The sequence below is a fragment of the Dinoponera quadriceps genome, unplaced genomic scaffold, assembly GCF_001313825.1.
Source record: "Dinoponera quadriceps isolate SergipeBrazil2010 unplaced genomic scaffold, ASM131382v1 scaffold1069, whole genome shotgun sequence".
NCBI lineage: Eukaryota > Metazoa > Arthropoda > Insecta > Hymenoptera > Formicidae > Dinoponera > Dinoponera quadriceps.
Genome location: NW_014555200.1, coordinates 1,489,010 through 1,508,173, shown reverse-complemented (window position 1 = coordinate 1,508,173; position 19,164 = coordinate 1,489,010). Strand labels below are relative to the sequence as shown.

Genomic DNA, 19,164 nt, shown 5'->3' with positions numbered 1-19,164 from the left:
TGGTCTGCTGATACAAATCAATTAACTTCCTGTGCGTACTAACTCATTCTAGATTACTTATCATCATTTCATATCACACAGAAGCAAAAGATCAAAATCATAGGAAGAATCGTAGGAGGAGTAAAGATAATGGGTGAAGATGAACGTAAGCGTACACACGTGTCAATGAGAAACGTATTTAATTAATTTCATATTTTATCTCGAATGTTTTACAACAAGATGCTGTTATTCGTCGCACTATACACAGATATTGAAAATAATCTACACAAATCACAGTAACTACGCGGTTATGACGGCTGAAAACAACGACAACATTAGCGTATCACTATGCATGTAGAAGATCGTCATCGCTGTCCGTTTGACATTGCGTGGGATCGGAAGCGTCGAGCAGAAGCCTGGCTTCCTCAGTGGTATCGACCTGCGATAAAAAGGAACATGCGTCAGATGTGTGTGTGTGTATGCAGTGACGCACACGAGGCAAGAGGATATTAATTGCAACAACCAAGTTTCAGCAAAGAAGAGGAGATAATAATAATAATAATGCAATAACGTACCCTGCAATACTGTACACGGCCTGCGCCTCTTCTGAAACTAAATATATTCGTCCAGGTACGAAAGTGCGCTCTTGCTTCCGGGTTACGGAAGTAGAGCAAAGTCGCTAACAGCACGGTCATAGTTAGCATGACGCCTACCACCGTTCTAACTGCAAACACAGATATCAATCGTCGTGAGATCGCATCGTAAGATAGCTCGTTGGGACAGAGACCGTTAACGAACGACACCTTCAAGTCTCAGGTACTCGCGTAAGAAAGAATGGTGTTGCGAATATATAAAATTATATATAAGGCGTCATATATAGAATATGTCCATATATAAAAATATGTAATTACATATAAAATGATGATACAGTTAGATGCGATTGTATAAATATGTATAAATGAATTACATATGATTATATATAAATATATGTTAATATATAATTATATATAAGAAATCTCCCCTCCCTCGAGTAATGACTGCGACGCCACGCGTTTTCCCGATTTAAATTCAATTTTTTACGTATTCTCGTTATGTGATCTAATTTTAACTATCACCATATCGGACTCCTTGCCTCAAAAACTACAAAAAACGATGTCTATTTTACTTTTCCCAAACATGACAAGAAACGAATCTTTTCATAACAGTCTTCTTTTCATCGTGACCTAATTAGGAGAACGATTCATTTCCTATGTCTTGTTATTTATTTGTAATATATCGACACAAGTATGATAAGCGACGATCGGTGCGTTATATTATGAAGAAATTTCTGCGATATCGGACATGCAATACGATAAACACTATCGTCGTTTCCCGCGAACTAGCGGCCCATAATTCACCGTTACAATTTTTACTTTAAATTTGCATCATCGTGCGTGTCAGAAACATAGCGACGTCGGTATATCTTTGTCATAATTGCGAGTCGATAATAAAAAAAAACTATCATTTACCGTAACTATAGACATTTTTGCTGGTATCGGGGAAGGACTGTTCCTGACTAGGACTCGATGCATTCCCAGCGTTCTGAGAATTGGCATGCCTCGTGCAAACCACTTCGGTGTGCCACTCGAATTCCGCGCTGCATTGCGACTCCTAAATCATAAAAAGAAAAAATAACGATATGCATTGAGTCGAATAAGAAACGAATTCCAGACAAATCTCATTTAGTGATACGTCCGATAACCGTTCAGATATTCATTCGCGTGACCGATTATGGATTTCGATATCTTATCCATCTTAATCACGGGTAAATACATGTGTGTTCTACGCAGCTTTGTGAAAATTTCAAGGTGCGACTACGAAAATGTCTGTACAGGGTGAGTCGTTAGAAACAGGAAGGAAAAGAAGCACAATTTATAATTATATTTTATTAATATTTGTGTGACGAAAATGCAAATATTATTATTATCCACGTAAAATCCAAGTGGACAGGTCGGTAGTATCGATATAGAGTTACGAAAGTTTACAACTTTGTGACACACATCTATGTGTAAATCACACACCAAAATTAAAATATCGAAATTCTTGTCGACTTATATCAATGATATGTCAACAATTTTTGAAAATCCATGATCACAACGTGGTCGAGGTTTTTACGCATACCGATACTGTTTCACCGATGAAAATAAATAATGGCCTTGTTTAATCCGACGTTTTAGACGATATTTAAATCCGGAAATACATTACATGTACGATTCAATTGATATTGTTAAAAATGCATTGTACAGTAAGAGAAATGAGACGACAAAAGAATTTAATCGCTTCTCCTGAAACCGTCGTCTGTGCTACATGTAATCGCATAGATTTTTTGAGTATAGAGGTCGTCCGTGACCTTTAAAGAGGCAAAATCAGCCGTAGAAAATTAAGGTATATAAAAAAGTCCCGTCCGATATAGCCGATGCAAACCTGTCGAGCTTGATGTGCTAGCCAATATCGTAATAGCAGCTTCCAAGAAATATAATTTACCACTAAAGATACAGTTGTTTTGCGGCACGTAGGAATATTTATGCGGTTTATGAAGCGATTATAAATCTTGCGTGTAATATTACTCCGAATCTAGCTGCTAGATACGGGTCAACGGTTTGAATCGTCAGCCTCCGGCGGAAATTCCAATATGACGGAAAAACCCAAACCCACAGACGCCGTTGAGGAGAAACCAGAATGGAACCAGTTGTATTTAGCCGAAGGTATTCGATTGTTTAACCTACACATGCCATATTTCTTTTTTTTTATTTTGATTGATCTAACATTTAAACGTTAAATCAACTCTTTTTAAATGTTAAATTATGTCGTTTTATTCTTTCCTATGACATATAATAACCATATCATGTATGCACATAGGTCAACCATTTCGTTCGTGAGATAAAGCCGGACATTGAATTCGAACTTTGCATTGAGGCTGAATCTTGAAATATTGGAGGAAACAAATGAGAAAAGAGAATTCACAAGAGAAGCTAAAACGATGAACGATCAGATATAAGCATTGCAAAGATTTATGTTCAGCAGCGACTGTGACATTCCACTCTCCGTTAATTACACTGGTCAACAAGATTTCGTAACATTGATAAAACCAACAATTGCCTTCTTGTTGACACTGTTTTTCACGTCTGATACTCAATAGGCACATCATTTTTGTGTAGTATGTTGCGACAGATCCCGGTCTAAGTTCATCTCGAGGTGCAAAAGTGATATGAGAAGAAAAACTCGAAACCCATCTCGCGATGTACAAGTGATCGGAGAAAAATAGAGCAGATATTTCTATTAAAACTAACATCTCCTGATAAATATTTCAATGTGACAAAAAAGTTACACACGCTACAGAGTTTTTATTGGAGTTTTCATTGGATTTTTGTATTCAGTGACAAAAACGATCAGGATTATGTAAGATTAGGATGTGTCGCCGTTAAAATATGAATCGCGTTTCTTTACGTAGTGCACCGTTTCTGCTCTTATCACAGAGATGACGTTCGGGTGACGTATAGGTCTCTTTTAGTCTTATCATTTGGTACAGAGCGCGAAGATACGTATGCACACACGCATCGCACTATCTCACAGAGATTTACGTGAGGTTTGAAGTTACAACGGAGCGAATCTTGTTACATTGTTCCGCTCGGGTGCGGAGTTTACAGTTTCAATGTACAACGAGCGAGTTACTTTATACATCAGTCATCATTAGATGCTCTCGATTAGGACTATTCGTTCAGTCGCAAATAGGACTGAGGAGCGATCCGTGATCGGCTAGTGTGGAATAATAATAATAAGAATAGTAATAACTGTTTAACTTTTTGATGTTAACTTTGAACTGTTAACTTTTTGACCAGTGACCTCAACATATACATGTAAGTAGAGAAAGTAAGAAAAAAAATACTACTATCATTATAAGCTCGATGCTCGAGCATCCACTTTTGTTATTGCCACTACACACAAGATAACGGTATAACCGTGTTGCCGCGAAGTTCGTCATCGTGTACATGCATTTGCGCACACAGACGACATTGCCATCTTTTCTCCGTTCTGAACGGAGGCTGATAGCGCACAAAAAAAGGTAGGGGACAGCGCGGAAAGGAGGGAGGAGGGGAAGAGAGAGACATTCAGTTAGCGTTATTCGCGGCAGTTGATGTCAGTCCGCGTCGGATAGCTCGGTCGCGCGAGTGTCAGTTGACAGCCCCCCGATCGACGGACCGACCGTCAGTCTTAGCGAACGTTTTCCCGCGAAGTTGCTGTTGCTCAAGGTTAGACGAATGCACGCACTTCGAGCAGTGAGAACGACCAGGTTCGGAGAGTGCGAAGATCGAAGGACGCGAGAAGGTCTCCTCTGCTGGATGTGTTGGAGTGCTTAGAGGATCAACACACCAGTGTGTGCGTGTACCATTCGGAGTGGTACCACCATCGGTGCTCCTTCCAAACGAAAAAAAGAGGAGGATAACGCGACAGATTAAATACCAATGGTGGCGCTACGTAGCGTTCCGCTGAGTTCGTGACTGGTAAGTAAACGAGCACGGACGTCACTTCCAGGAACCTTTCTCCAGGCACCGTTTGGATACCGATGTCATCGTCCAATACACGAGATCACGAGTCTGTTGGCCCGCAGGGCGCATATTTAGCGTCTAACGTCTCCTTTCCGTATACACCCCGACGGGTGACCTCGGATCGAGAGAAAGAGATCGATACTGCACTGTTCGCCGCTGCACAAAGCACGGTCCCTTATCACCGTAAAAACAAATATCTCTGAACGCGCGAACGGACCCACAAGTGGATCCAAAACCTGTTTTTGTATGACGCAAACAACCTGAAGCCCGTGCGCACGCGCGTCCAGGATCGGCGGGCGGGCCAGGATGTGTCATCGTCGACGAAGCGGCCTGTTCGAGCACACTCGGCGTAGAAACTATGTAGAAACATCGCCGCGACTGCTGCTCGCGTGCTGCGGTTTCGCGGAAAATCGACCGAACGCGTGACGTAACGGATTCGTCTATACGTCACATGACACGGCCTTCCGCCTAGCATCTAGATATTTGTCGATAAAGAACCGATTAATAAACGATATACCGTATCTTTGGAGAGATCTATGCTGTCTGAAACTCGGCGGGCGAGAGAGAGAGAGAGAAAGAGAAAAGGGAATCTTGCGAGGTCGGCTGAGAAAGGACCAGGCTAATTGTCGGGCTCCCGGGGTGTACCCGGATACAACTTGCGATCCTACCACGTTCATACATGGCCGCCGATATCTCGGACAAGTATTTATATAACGCCAGCGTGAACTTGAAAGCGAGAGAGAAACGTTGTACAACTCGCAACGTGTACAATTATACCAAAGTGAGACGCAGTAATAGGTCGCGTCGTGTTTTAGTGAACTTTGGATCGGCAAACTCTGACAGATTCTTCTCTCATGTCGATTTAATTCGAGCGAGACATGTGCTACGTATGATCACAGCGACGAAAGAGGTCGCAACGCATTTCATTTCCAAACGCATCTCCTAAGAATTACTGAGAAACAAATTTCCCTATTGGACACAAGATGCGTTGCAAAAGAAAACCTATGAAAAAGAAACCTTAGTCGCAACCTTCTTGTCGTTAACCATACGTTACCATACTTTGAGTAATCTCGCTTGGCTGGCGCTCTATTAGAGCGAAATTATACAGGAAGATCACGTCGCTGATTAGATGTTCTGTATTAGATTAAAGGTTCGTTTANGGGGGGGGGGGGGTGGAGAGGAAGTTGGGAAATGTCACATACAAAAATCATGTGTTATCATGCAATATCTTTTTCCATGACAAAAGAATGCGTTCTAGTCGCATGGTGATTATGCCAATTGATGAAAGCTATTTTAAAACCGTGTGCGTCTGCTTGCAACTTTATTCAGCAAGTACGACAAACTTTGCGTGCGCTACCTTAATATTGCATTAAGATAGTTGATCCGCGCACGTAAATTGATTTTCTTAGGAATCTTTTCACATTTTAACAGCACATTAATCGAAATACGATCTACACATGTGTAAAATTAAGAAAAGATCCACCATGCTGAAGAGATAATTGAAATCAAAGTTAATATTATTTATACGTATCACAAATACGAAAATGGTTTCCGATATCACGTTTTTAATTCTAACAACTAAACCACTCTTACGGTTCTAATGAAAAACAAGAAAATCTGTTCTATTCCTATTAAAATCATGATAAATAATGTTTATAAATATTTAGCATAGATTTGTTGAGTTTCTTCGTATTAACCATTACCTTTTTAATAGTATTGTTACGGACCAACCTACTACCTTAATGAAAAAATTGAGATGTGCCGTTTCTTTTACATTGTTAACGTAAGAGTATGGAAAAAAAGTGTCACGCTGATATAACCAATTATATTGCGTTCTCGACGATAATATTCCTCCTTCATTATCATATTATCTGCGGCAGTATGCGAATTAGATCATTTGTACGTACATATGCGTATCGACATTTTCAACCAACCTGTAATTTCCGTCTTTATGCATCCGTTTATGCGACACAAAAATACGAAACAAACATGACAGATGAAGAAAAATTCGTGGAAATTTCATGTAATTAATGGTTTTTGAATGGGAGATAACAGAGGGCAGTTTTGATAATGTATCGCTTCAGTGCGCGGAGCTATTTTTGTGCAGCCACTTCAGATACGATTGTCGATGCGATTGTTAATCGGTAGCACGATATAATACCGTGTCCATCTATATCATTACATGCATCGTAATCGCTAGTACTTTGTTTGATAATTATCCTCGGTTCAAAGTTCGTTTGATCCACAAAACTTGTCTCATCGTGGTTTTTCACGATTAATGCACCTCGATTGTCCAGTTTAAGAAGTCAATTTCAAAAGAGAAGATAAAAATCCGATTCGAAATTTGTTGATTTATATTGCTCTGATGTTTAGAAAACATCGATTTTATGACTAATCCGGTATTTAGTATTGAAGACAACGATTTCGTTATTTGCACCAATCTAATAAAAGATTTATTTTCTAGAGTCTTTACAGTTTCTACGAACATTTTTTAAATTTAATCATTGAAACTCGAGTGACTTTTAATTTTATGATTTAAAAACTTTTATGAATGGAAAATATTAAGGACTTTGCACAATAAATATACATTTATTTGCAAGATACATTTAGAAATACTTCTAACTGACCTGGAATATAATTTTTAACAAATTACCTGGAAAATCAGGAAATTCTCAGGGAATTTTTTTGGTTTGAGTAAATACTCGTTTAAGATGGTGTTAATTTTCCCAGAGGCCTAGATTCAAGTTAACGCATCGGAAAAATCGATAGCCATTTTCCTCTTTCTAAAACGATTCTGCGAATATATGTCCGCATAACAATTACGATAATCTGTGTAAATTTGATGAACGTAGATTTATGCAACATTACACGACTCATAAGGCTCATGTCTTTAAACATAGACGGAGGATATACGTGCCGAGGATAAGAGAAATACTACGAAATAAAGAAAGATTTACGCGTTGTAAAATTTATCTTTTTGAAAAATAAAATGTCGTTCTTCCACAGTAAACGATATCCGAGAAAACTATAATTGTATTTTACGATAGTTGACGTATCATAGCACATAAAATAACTTTCAATAAAACCTTCAATCTAATATATATTGTTTATTATTATTAATGTTGTTCTAATCTAATAATGCTTAACGATTCTTAGTTTCTATCGGCATATAATTTCATTATCAGAATATAGAAAAAATAAATATTTGCTATCTCGTTAGAAAAAGAGAGAAACGCTATTATAATTACGACACGACCCTTATTATAAAACTAGTAGGTGGGGCTCTTTTATATTAGGGTAACTGATGAACATGATGGATAAACACTGCCCCGCCCTGCACGATAAACAATAAGATAATGTCATAAAGTCGAGGGAAGACTCCTCTCTCGTTGAGAGAATGAACATACATTAAGCACGGCCATACCAAGAATCATAAGATCTAGTCTGTGGTGATCTAGCGCTTGGCTAATTTCCACGTACAGCTGTCTCAGCAATTGGCCACTTAAAGCCATCGGTCGCTACCAAGATATTCCTTCTTTCGCTTCAATGCGAAGGAGAAAATGCGTTTGGATGTGTATCACGTTTCATTCCGCCCGATGCGCACAACTACTACGTAATACGTCGAAGCCAAATATTATTAGCGAGTTTATCTCGAAGAGAACGGAAGTGTTTATCTAAGCCACAGTGCTTATGATATTCACGCTTAAACGCTCGCAGTTAAGACAAAATTGAAAGCGTACTGCGACGGGTGATAATAATGCAGTAAATCTGCCTTCGCTATTTTTCCAAGGTACTTCGCACGGACTATGGAAGTCGTGGCATCTCGGAAAATGATCGACCATGGTCTGATCCGGTGCATCGTAATCCTGATCGTCGCCAGGGCTAGCGTGCTCGCCTTCGATTGCAGCGAGGTTCACGAATGCTTCTGTCACCCGGACATCGGCGACAGTTACAGGATATCCTGCAGATTGCAGAATAACTCTGCCTTCGGCGTACAAATTTATCCGGGTCGTTCTGTACGGGTACGTTTCCCATTGGAGTCATTTTATCGTCAGGTATCGTCGGGTAAAAACGCCAAAAAAGGATTTATTCACTTTTCTTAAATATATTATAAACTTTATCAAAGAAAAGTTAAATTCGGTTAATCTGAGTAAATACAAATCGAGGTTTGTTTTAATTTAATATTCTTGACTGAAATCCTAAACTTATTAGAATTTAGAATATATTTTTAATGAATTTAATGCTTATGATGAGCTTATGATATATTTATAGATATATAAACATACGAAATACTTAAAATAAGTAATATTTACTTTTCTGTGTATACGGTTGATATCGGATGATTTTAATAGTGAGATTTTTTCACACCTATCCGGGAATTAGACGCGAAATAAACGTAATATCTAGGTATAAATAGAGATTAATTGCAAATTTAGTGTATTTCTTATCAATTTTAAGCTATAAAAGAGGTCGGCTCGAGAGGTTTTCATCGACGGGTATTTTTTTGGCACATCTACAGGTAGAATGCACCAATTCGCCGAAGTGGTCGGATTTTCACGTGAACATGGCATCTTTAGAGAGGACCCAAGTGGAGACGATGTGGTTTCACACGTGCGACTTACCACCTAACACCACCAGTCTGGGCGATATCACGCACATGTTGGGGGTTATTGACGTGAACAAGCTGGTTTTTCGATCGTTCAAGAATTTGAGCTCCGAGCTAACGAAACATCATCTGGATGGCTTCAACAACTTAAAACAGCTGGTTTTGTCGAACAATATGATATCCGACTTGGACAGGGAACTATTGATCGATCTACCTAATCTGATTGCGCTCAACCTGATGGAGAACGATATAAATCTACCGTGCGGATTCTTCAATTACACTCCCAACCTAGAACGACTCGAATTGAGCAGCAACAACTTGCAATCGATAGAACTGGGCATATTTGATAATCTCAGGAAACTGAGACTGCTCAATCTGTGGAAAAACAATTTAACCGACTTTCCATCGGGGATTTTCGACCAGCTCGTAGCTCTCCAGAGCCTCGACATCAACACGAACAACATAGTCACCTTACCGGAGGATATTTTCGCAAAACTGGAGAACCTGGAAGTTATTAACTTATCTCGCAACTATTTCGAGAAGCTGCCGAAAGATCTGCTGCGAAATAACACGAAACTGGACAATGTCACTCTTAACAACAACAGGGTTGATATGCCGACTTTACCGAGAGAATTTTTCAGTAATCTGACAGAACTGAAAGTGTTGAGGCTAAACTGGAATGGATTCGTAACGTTACCGGAAGATCTGTTCCTGGGCTCGTTTTCGCTGACTAATATCAGTTTGACGCGAAACCGCCTGAAAACTTTACCCCAATCCATATTCCGGGACGCGAAACTGTTGTTGTCATTGGAACTGGATATGAATGAACTCGAAGGATTACCTGACAACATTTTCGTCAACACCAATCAACTGGTGAAATTGGACCTGTCGAAAAACCTATTAACCTCCATCTCGAAGTACGTTCCTTTTTCCATATCGTTATATGTTACACTAAAGAGCGTTGAAAATTCCCTACCTAGAAAGACCTATCCGATCGGGCCCAAAATTACAGGACACATTCCTTCTGCTCTCAGTATTACATGATCACCTGCACTATTTTGGGCCATCCTGAATCTTCTATGACCCATGGTTGTCTTGCCAGTGAACTGGAATTATCTGATCTTGGATTTTCTGTCTCTTTGTTTACCAAGTTTCAGCCTAATTCGATACGTCCTTCTGGGTGAGGCATTTTCAATGCCTCTTAATGTATATTAACGCACGATAGTGAACATCTCGTATACCCTTAATATTTTTGTCCGATGTTCTAGGAACATGTTCAGCGGACTGCACAAATTGAGAGAGTTGAACATGGAAAATAATCACCTAACAACTATTGAACATAGAAGTTTAAATCCAATGTCGAGCTTAAGAATCGCCAGATTCTCTAACAATCGTCTAACGTTACGATCTCCTCTGTCTAACTATTCAGATATCTACGCACTGTATTCGCCTTTTCAGAATTGCCTACAATTGGAAGAATTGCATGTAGCTAATAATAGCATCTCGATGATATTCAACGACTGGATATTCGTCATGATGAAACTTCGAATATTGGACCTCAAATATAACAATATATCTATTTTAAGCGTGAGTATTCGAAAAAAAAAAACGCCATACACGATGAGTGTGATAGACAATAACGTCCAACTGTGGTCTTGTTTTCTTGTTCCAGAATAACGACTTACAGTTTCTGTCGAGAAAGCTTAAAGTCGATTTGACCTATAATAAGATAGAGCGTATCTTCATAAACGAAAATGAAGTCATGTCGATCGCGAGCTCTCAAACATGGCCTCGTGACGTGATAATATCGGTGCAAAACAATCCAGTGATATGCGACTGCCTCATGTATAGTTTTCTACGTTACAACGAGGGCAGGATGCACCCATACGTGCAAAATTATTTCCACATATTCCCGGGAGACTTGAGCTGTCGCAGCCCAAAATGGGTAGAGAACATGAAGGTTATGGATTTGCGTTCGAAGACACTCCAATGCATTATAAATGACGCGAATCATTTCAACATCTCGTGTCCCGAAGAGTGCATCTGTATCTTAAGGCCTGAGGACAAAGCGCTCAGGATCGATTGTTCCAGCAAGAACTTGACTGATGTGCCGAGCGACGTGAAGGATCCCGGTGACAAGTACAAGCTCGGCTTGGATTTCTCCGGCAACATGATCAAGAAAATGCCAAATTTGGCGGAGTTGAATCTTCAGTCGGCGAGATTACTCGATTTATCTCACAACAATATCTCCGAGATCTTCCGAGACGGATTGCCCAATGTAGTACAGGTGCGTAAATCTGTGTTGGTATTATTTCGTCCGTAGAGAGAGAGAGAGAGAGTCGAGGATGAAGTAAATGACAAAATGTAAAGACAAAGATTGAAACAAAATGGCGTTCATCAGAAAGAGCAGCTCAATAAGCACTACGATTTGGATGAACGCACGCTAAGCTCGAGTTTCTGTTTCAGGTCTTGGAACTGCACAACAACAACATATCGAGAATATCTCGAGACGTGTTGGACTTTCTGAGGAACTCCACGAATCTGACCAGGTTGACGTTACACGGGAACCCGTGGGAATGCGACTGCGAGGCTACAGACTTCCTGGATTTCGTGCAGACCGAATATGTGAAGATTCTCAATTTGCCAGGGGTGATATGTCGCGGCAAGAACTACTCGATATCGCGGATGACGATGAACGACCTCTGCCCCAGCGAGACAGAGCTATTCATCGGGATCAGTGTCGTGATCGCGTTTATAGGGATACTCGTCGGTGTTTTCGGATTCTATTACAGGTACCAGAGGAACATCAAGGTGTGGCTGTTCGCGCGACAATGGTGCTTGTGGTTCGTGACGGAGGAGGAGCTGGACAAGGAGAAGTTGTACGACGCGTTCATCAGCTATTCGCACAAAGACCATCAATTCGTGGAGGAGGAGCTGGTGACCAAGCTGGAGAGCGGCCCGAAGCCGTTCAAACTGTGCTTGCATTATCGAGACTGGTTAGCGGGTGAGTGGATACCGGCGCAAATCGCCAAGTCCGTCGAGGACTCGAGACGGACGATAGTGGTGTTGTCGCCCAACTTCTTGGAGAGCGTTTGGGGAAGAATGGAGTTCCGTGCCGCCCACAGCCAGGCGCTGAGCGAGGGTCGAGCGAGAGTGATACTGATCCTATACGGCGACATCGGCCCCACCGACGACATGGATCCAGAATTGAAGGCGTACATTAGCATGAACACCTACGTGAAGTGGGGCGACCCCTGGTTCTGGGACAAACTGAGATACGCGCTCCCGCATCCATCCAAGTCCATGAGCGCGGCCGGCCGGAAAATCTTTGAGAATCATCAGCTGTGTATCCAGGTGGTGGGAGACAAGAAGGAGTTGATTTACCCGGTGGGACCGTTGGCGAACACGACGCCGCCGGCCGACACGCTTAAGACGTTCATATGCGACGAGAGGGAACTGCCGTCCACGGACCTCGGGTATCCGCTCGAATCGCCCAAAGCGAACGGTGATATCGCGGTCATATTTGAACCGAAACGATTGCTCACGCGAGAGCTAAAAATCGCCGCCCTCGATAATCCACAGTGTACTACTGTTTGTTAGCGCGAAGTGTCTGTGATGTGTCCGTACGGAGAATAGTGACCGATGGTTGTCTGCAGAGGCAATCTAACATGAGGGTCTACCATGTCTACCATGTGGGTCACACCGATGACGGAAACTACGGTCTCGTATGTTTATACATGAAGCGCATTTGAACTAACTAATCGCATCTAACGACTTGATAGTGTGGCCAATGAGGAGCTACTAAATTAGTCGGCAGATACCTATCAAAATTATGATGTGTACAGAGTGTCTGTCGCCAAGTGGGACATACAATTAAAAAATTTGCGCGGTTACTTGCAAAATGGTAGATGACTTCTTTTGTTCACATCGACCTAAACTATAGGTATATGACGGATGTCTCTTTTGGTGACAGACATCTTGTATATAATGATTGTTCAAACTTTGGTGAAGTTTTAAAGTAACCCGTAAAAAACAGTGAGGCAATGAGTATGTTTACTATGTGAACGCGCTACGACTGAGAAGCGTTTTGATGCATCTTCTCTTCTTTATCAAATTTGATCTTAATTTAGAATCTTAAAGTTGCACAAATATTTAAGAATACTAATTCGATACGAGAAAAATGAGGAAATATGAATGAGTACGTGGAAGTAAAGTACGATTGACGGCTCATATTAAGAAGAGACGAACATCTGTCTACCGAATTAGTTAAGTAATCGTTTTTTTTATCAATTTCTAGGAAGTTAAGCTATCTTTAGGAGAGTAAGTTCGTTTCAAATATTATAATTCGTAACTTAATGATGCTGTTATAAATTGGTATTTTTCATCGCGCGTATAAAACATCACGTACTATTACATAATTTTTATTTTATAAGCATGTCATTTATTTTTAATATATTATTTTTTTTATGTAATATTGCAAGAGAATTTCATATATATTTTAATAGTATAAGCGGAAAAAATACTCAGTGAGGTATATTTGATCGTATCGTCATGCACCTTATTCAGTCACAATACTTGCTGATGTACACAGCGTAATATTGTTAGTGAAGAAGTAATATCTATACAGGTAGTCTTGTTTCTCGTCTCCATCAACACTTAGGCGTTTATCATCTGTTTACTTATGTGAAATTCAGTTCACGAACTTCTTATTTCAGTATCGTCTATCATTTTGAAGCCACTAAATATTCTCAAGCATCTCAACATTTTTATTCAAAGAACCTCGATTTCAAACTAGCCAAAGAGATGTATCATTAAAACGTTGACGTAATGAAAGAGACAAAACCTGTACAATTTAAATTAATAAGACCGAAGTACCTGACAAACTCAATTAATTTATGTATTTTACGTAATTTTTTTTATGTAATTTACTTTTAAAAAGATAATTTCCCACGCTGCACATTAACACATACTAATAGGAAGCACTTTGGGCTTCTTTACGTTTTCTGTTCTCACTTTCTGTTTTCTTTACGTACGAGTTTTTAGACCGGTTTATAACTTTTTTTATGGTTTTACATTTACACGTGAGAAAGGCATGAAGACTCGTGCAATGCTCGGTATTGCAAGCATATATTACGTTAATACCTTAGTGTGAACATTCTAAAATAAAAACATAGAAAGAGACCTATCGGGTCAAGTGCAGATGGCAGAGCGAAACTAATTAAGGCGTATTAGCCACCAAGAATTTAGTGAAATAAATGCGGACGCATATCACTGCGATACTGTTATCGCTTTCGCTTCTCTATCTACAAGTGACTGGTCGAATGGTCTCTTCATTCCTTTATGTTGTAATTTTCGATCGTCAAGCCTACTAAACGGTTCAGTTTTAAGACGAGAATATAGTTGTATACTGTGTATGCAGATACAGAAATATATGATACATCGTGCGCCCGCTCATGCGTATGCATGCAGGCTTACAGATGAGGACTATTGGCATAAGTATCGGGCATTGAAAAATGCAAACCCGAGTCATGTAATGTTCTACTTCGACATTTTAAAGAGCTAGGAATAAGATTGAATCTGAACTGCGCAAAAAGAAACTTGGACAAACACGTCTTCTTGGTTACTGAAATACTGTTATGTGCATCGTGAGATTTCAAATAAGTTTCACTTACCAATAGCAGTTTTGGTGTACCAATGCCTATAGATTCGTTGCATATAAATCTGACCTCGGACGTGTAGGGGTCTGTCACGGAAGAAGGATTTAACTTAAAGATATGCAGTTGCGGATGAATTATAAATATATCAATGAAACGTAATGTGCGATTTTACTTACTATCGTTGCATTTACTGCCATTTATGTATTTAAGCTTAATGTCGTCTCGGCTGTAATCAAAAATCACACTTCCTAGCGATCCGTAACCATTCTTTTCGTGACACACAGCAGAACCATTGCAATACTTCTCTCCACCGCAAATGCTTATACCATACTCTTTACCTTGTTTGCTTTTCACCTGCAATTGTAAAAATAAGTATGATGTAATTATTGCGAATTACGAGTTGACAGAATTGAGAGAATTATTAAAGAGATTAACAACTGATATAGAGAGAATATACGGATAGCTGTTATTAATATTACTATGATGATGCGACTTTCTATTACGTTTACGTCGTAAGAAAATAAATCTACATTATTATAACACACAGTGTACAACAGTTTACTATTTTTATTACATATATCTCGAAAGTATTTTTAATTTTTTCATAGGATGTGAAACTCACGTAATGTATCGGTTGGTCCTTGTGCAACAAAGAGAGATCATATTCATGTGAAAGAAAACCATCCTTTATGGCACAAGGTGGCGTCCAAGCTCCCATCACTGCTCCACATGCTATACTGGTGTTCCATTCAAACACATAAGTACAATCAACAAAGCGTTTATATACCGGAAGTCCCTGGGGAAAAATGGAAAATTTCGTAAGATCACTTAAGATATGACAAATCAGTGAATCGAATGCATGTACAGCACGCACATCATTACCTGATTGTTATTGTCACAAATAAATGTGAAATTCGAAGATATCGATCTCGCTGGATCATCTGGGCATTGTGATCCACCGAGATAACGCAATACTGTTCGTAGATCTTTATTTAATGTAGGACTGTTCTCGGGAAATCCTAAACTCTATTAAATTATCGATTATGACTTTCTTGATTTATAAGCGTGCAATACTGTCGATATTTAGTTTGTTATATCTTAACCGCAAAGCCGACACAATCATTCCGACATATACTTGTACTCACAGTTTCATTGGTGTATTCACCCTGTGCAGTTACTGAAACTTTGCAAGCTGCGCTGCCGTGTGTGCATGTGAGACCTCGAGAAGGGACCAGTGGTCGACATATATTTATATGAAACTCTGTATCATTCACTTTCACAATATAATTTTTTGTAGATTGTATCAGAGGTGTCAAGTTAATCTCATCGTCGTTATCGGTAGCGCACTTTATCTAGACGAAAAAATTCTTTATGTCAAAAAAAAAATGCACACGAACATGCATGCTACGTTATTTAATCGACATGAACGTTGACACCAAGTAAAACAAACAAATGTCCTTTAAATACTTGCTCTTTTTTCACAAACTAGATCCGTATTCCAATGTATAATGGTTTGGCAGGGGTGATCCTCCACGAGAAGCGGTGCATTGGTCGATCCTTCTGACCCGCAGAAGAATCCGATAACCGTGTAGTGATGCATTCCAGTTTGCTTACATGCTTTTCCATTGGTATATTTTAAATAAGGACCACCTTGTTGCCATATCAGATTAGCGTTGGCCTGGCCCAATGACGCACCATGTTTGGAATCGCATGCTCCTACACAAAAAGATTGTAACAGATGGAATTTGAATCACAAACAGTTGTGATGTACATGATATAGTTCTGTCACCGAGATAGTACAGCATACCTGTCCCAGCCTTGCATGTATTATCCGTAAGCGACTCACATATTCTGAACTTGTACTCTATATCGCTCGAACTAACAGTGAAGTCTTTGTTCATCAACGATTGCAAGTTATATCTGCACATTACAAGGTATGCGATCAAATTTATAAATCCATTATCTGCAAGCATTGAGCCGCGCAATGTCAAAAAATCAACTTGTTCTTACACGAAATTTGTAAGAGGATTTGTAACAACACATTTGCCTGCTGTTTTCGCACTAAAGTCTCGTAAATTCTCGACACTGCATGCTGCAGCAGTATACCATATTAATTGGTAATGACATTGTTCTTGTCCTCCGATATATTCCGGAATACTTTTCTGTTAACAATATTACTTTTTTTATTATAAATGTACTTCACTTGTGTGTGCATACATATGAAATTAACATTTACTATATAATAATATATAATATATAAAATAATATTTGATGTTTTACCGTAGTGGACGATGACAGATGACAAGTAAATGTGATGGTTGTTCTGATGTGTGGCGTTGCGATATTCGGGACGCTGCATACTCCACCATCCTGATACTCAATGCGCAAAGATCCGTTTACATAGAAAAGAGGATTTTGTACTTCACCTAAACTCAAATATCTAAAACAACACAAAATATATACGAATATAACGAGGAAGATATAAGCAAGCAGACCAAATAATATAACAGTTGTAGGCGTATATACCTGTTAGGTTTTTTAGGATCGTCCAAGCAGGCTCCCGTCTTAGCCGGACATATAGAACCACGCTGACGTATTACGGAATGACAAACATTTAATACTATCTTGCGCGATGTATCATTTCCTGCATGAATTACATAATTGTCCGAATACCTGGTTAAAGAGCTTAAATCATAATGCTGGTTATTATAGACAACTGTACAATTCGTTTGAGTTCTAGGCCCACATGCGTAAGCAGTCTTCCATACCATGAATAATTTACACTCTCCATTTCTCTGTAAAATTTTTGTTGCGTGTAATTATTAATACTCACTATATTGTGTATATAAAAGAAAGACTATACTTACATGTGGAAATAATTCAGGACCCGAGTTGTCTTTTGCATCATAATCACACTTCATGACAATATCTACTGTATAGTTAGTTGAAGATAAGCAAACATCACCAGCATAATTAAATTTAATTATTCCGGTATCATTATTTACTTGCGGAGGAAACCTTCCTGTTTATATGAATAAAATGAGCTTATTTTAGGTTCACTTTAGTAATATATAATTGACAAAATTTCAGCTGTATTATTATTACCTATTCCCTTTTCAGTCTTGTTTTGTATTAAACATATCGCATATCCATCCTGATTATTGCATTTTTTCTTCAATGGAGAACATAATTGCATACGTATTGTTTCAGTAGGATACTCGATAATGATATCATCATTGCTTGATGATAAATTTGTCAAGTTGTATACAAAACCTAAATCACGATCATGTACTATACAATCGGAAATTGAGAGAGTTACAGTTAAAGTCTGCAATAAAACAATACGCAATTTATAATCTTATCAAATGAACAATCTGTCAAATATTCAAGTCCACTTGACATTTCATTAAAAAAGGAACAAGACACATAGCTTATTAAATCTTAGCATGACACACTATTTTCTGCGATGAAGTTTCAATTTCTATTAAAATGCATAGGCACATAAGTGAAAAATAAAAACATACACTTTAGAAAGAATAAACATAACACTGCCCAATACGTACGGCTGAAGCAATGAGAGTTGACAAGGAATAAAACAGCAATCCGTTCAATTTTGACATTGCTATCGAATCAGGTCTTGACCATCACATTATCGATCTTGATTACAATAGTACGCAACATGCAGCATACAATACGGAACAAAGAAGATGACAATATCATCGATAAGTATTGATAACAAATTCGAATTGTATGCGAAACGTCACTGTCACTGAAGGATGTCGCAAATAAACCTATAATCTGGAATGGGCGATTAAATTTAATTTTGTGGCCAACTTCAGTCATACACGCTCCTGTGGAAAGTTGGCCGTAGACTGAAATGTTAAGTAAATATTTGAATTTTCCCCTAAAGTGTAAACATGAACACATCATATCTAGATATTCATGCTTTATGACCGTTCACTGTTGCTACTCGAAATAATTGGCTATAGGCTGGAGAATATTTAGGCTTTGAAGAATCTTTTAGAGAAATTCCAAAAATAATAAATATATTTTCTTTTTAGGTGCATTTTTTCAATACACTTTCTTGTAATATATCTTTTTCCTCCTTTCTTCTGAATTCACTTTAAGTTCAAAAAGTACAACATAGTGTAGTTACAGATAACCTGGAAAAACAAGAATAATGTCTGTTTCTCAGCATGATTTAAAATCTAATCGACGATTAACTTAAAGGAATTGACCAACCGAATTGGCTAATAGCTGAATCGACCAATACGATGGGTCAATTCTGTTGAGTTAATCATCCATTAAAATTAATTCAATGAAACCAATCCAGTTG

General features: G+C 38.8%; 2 protein-coding genes across 4 annotated transcripts; one reads left to right on the top strand and one right to left on the bottom strand.

Annotated features, from left to right (window-relative positions):
- Window positions 1-162: 162 nt before the first annotated feature.
- On the bottom strand, window positions 163-18,712 carry LOC106743404 (cation-independent mannose-6-phosphate receptor). Of its 2 annotated transcripts, none has more exons than XM_014617202.1 (16): window positions 18,392-18,712; window positions 17,934-18,156; window positions 17,696-17,850; window positions 17,355-17,623; window positions 17,109-17,268; window positions 16,839-16,990; window positions 16,636-16,748; window positions 16,300-16,544; window positions 15,974-16,180; window positions 15,711-15,854; window positions 15,451-15,624; window positions 15,005-15,182; window positions 14,844-14,914; window positions 1,488-1,629; window positions 555-703; window positions 163-418 (listed from the first exon to the last, which is right to left on the bottom strand). In XM_014617202.1, exons 1-16 carry the CDS (start codon window positions 18,446-18,448, stop codon window positions 326-328), a joined length of 2,532 nt encoding a protein of 843 aa, XP_014472688.1. In that variant the 5' UTR covers window positions 18,449-18,712; the 3' UTR covers window positions 163-325. The 2 variants fall into 2 exon arrangements, with proteins under 2 accessions (XP_014472688.1, XP_014472689.1); XM_014617203.1 differs by having other exon boundaries at window positions 17,934-18,101.
- On the top strand, window positions 1,636-14,645 carry LOC106743402 (protein toll). Of its 2 annotated transcripts, none has more exons than XM_014617196.1 (6): window positions 1,636-4,520; window positions 8,356-8,587; window positions 9,085-10,088; window positions 10,440-10,758; window positions 10,844-11,458; window positions 11,638-14,645. In XM_014617196.1, exons 2-6 carry the CDS (start codon window positions 8,372-8,374, stop codon window positions 12,769-12,771), a joined length of 3,288 nt encoding a protein of 1,095 aa, XP_014472682.1. In that variant the 5' UTR covers window positions 1,636-4,520; window positions 8,356-8,371; the 3' UTR covers window positions 12,772-14,645. The 2 variants fall into 2 exon arrangements, with proteins under 2 accessions (XP_014472682.1, XP_014472683.1); XM_014617197.1 differs by lacking the exon at window positions 1,636-4,520 and adding an exon at window positions 4,831-5,715.
- Window positions 18,713-19,164: the final 452 nt, after the last annotated feature.

Coding starts and splice junctions, on each gene's coding strand:
- LOC106743402 (XM_014617196.1), top strand. CDS start 8,372: ATGGAAGTCGTGGCATCTCGGAAAATGATCGACCATGGTCTGATCCGG. Junction 10,089..10,439: donor CTATTAACCTCCATCTCGAA/GTACGTTCCTTT, acceptor CCGATGTTCTAG/GAACATGTTCAGCGGACTGC. Junction 10,759..10,843: donor ACAATATATCTATTTTAAGC/GTGAGTATTCGA, acceptor TTCTTGTTCCAG/AATAACGACTTACAGTTTCT.
- LOC106743404 (XM_014617202.1), bottom strand. CDS start 18,448: ATGTCAAAATTGAACGGATTGCTGTTTTATTCCTTGTCAACTCTCATT. Junction 16,991..17,108: donor ATCTGTCATCGTCCACTACG/GTAAAACATCAA, acceptor TATTGTTAACAG/AAAAGTATTCCGGAATATAT. Junction 16,181..16,299: donor ATCTAGTTTGTGAAAAAAGA/GCAAGTATTTAA, acceptor TTTTTCGTCTAG/ATAAAGTGCGCTACCGATAA.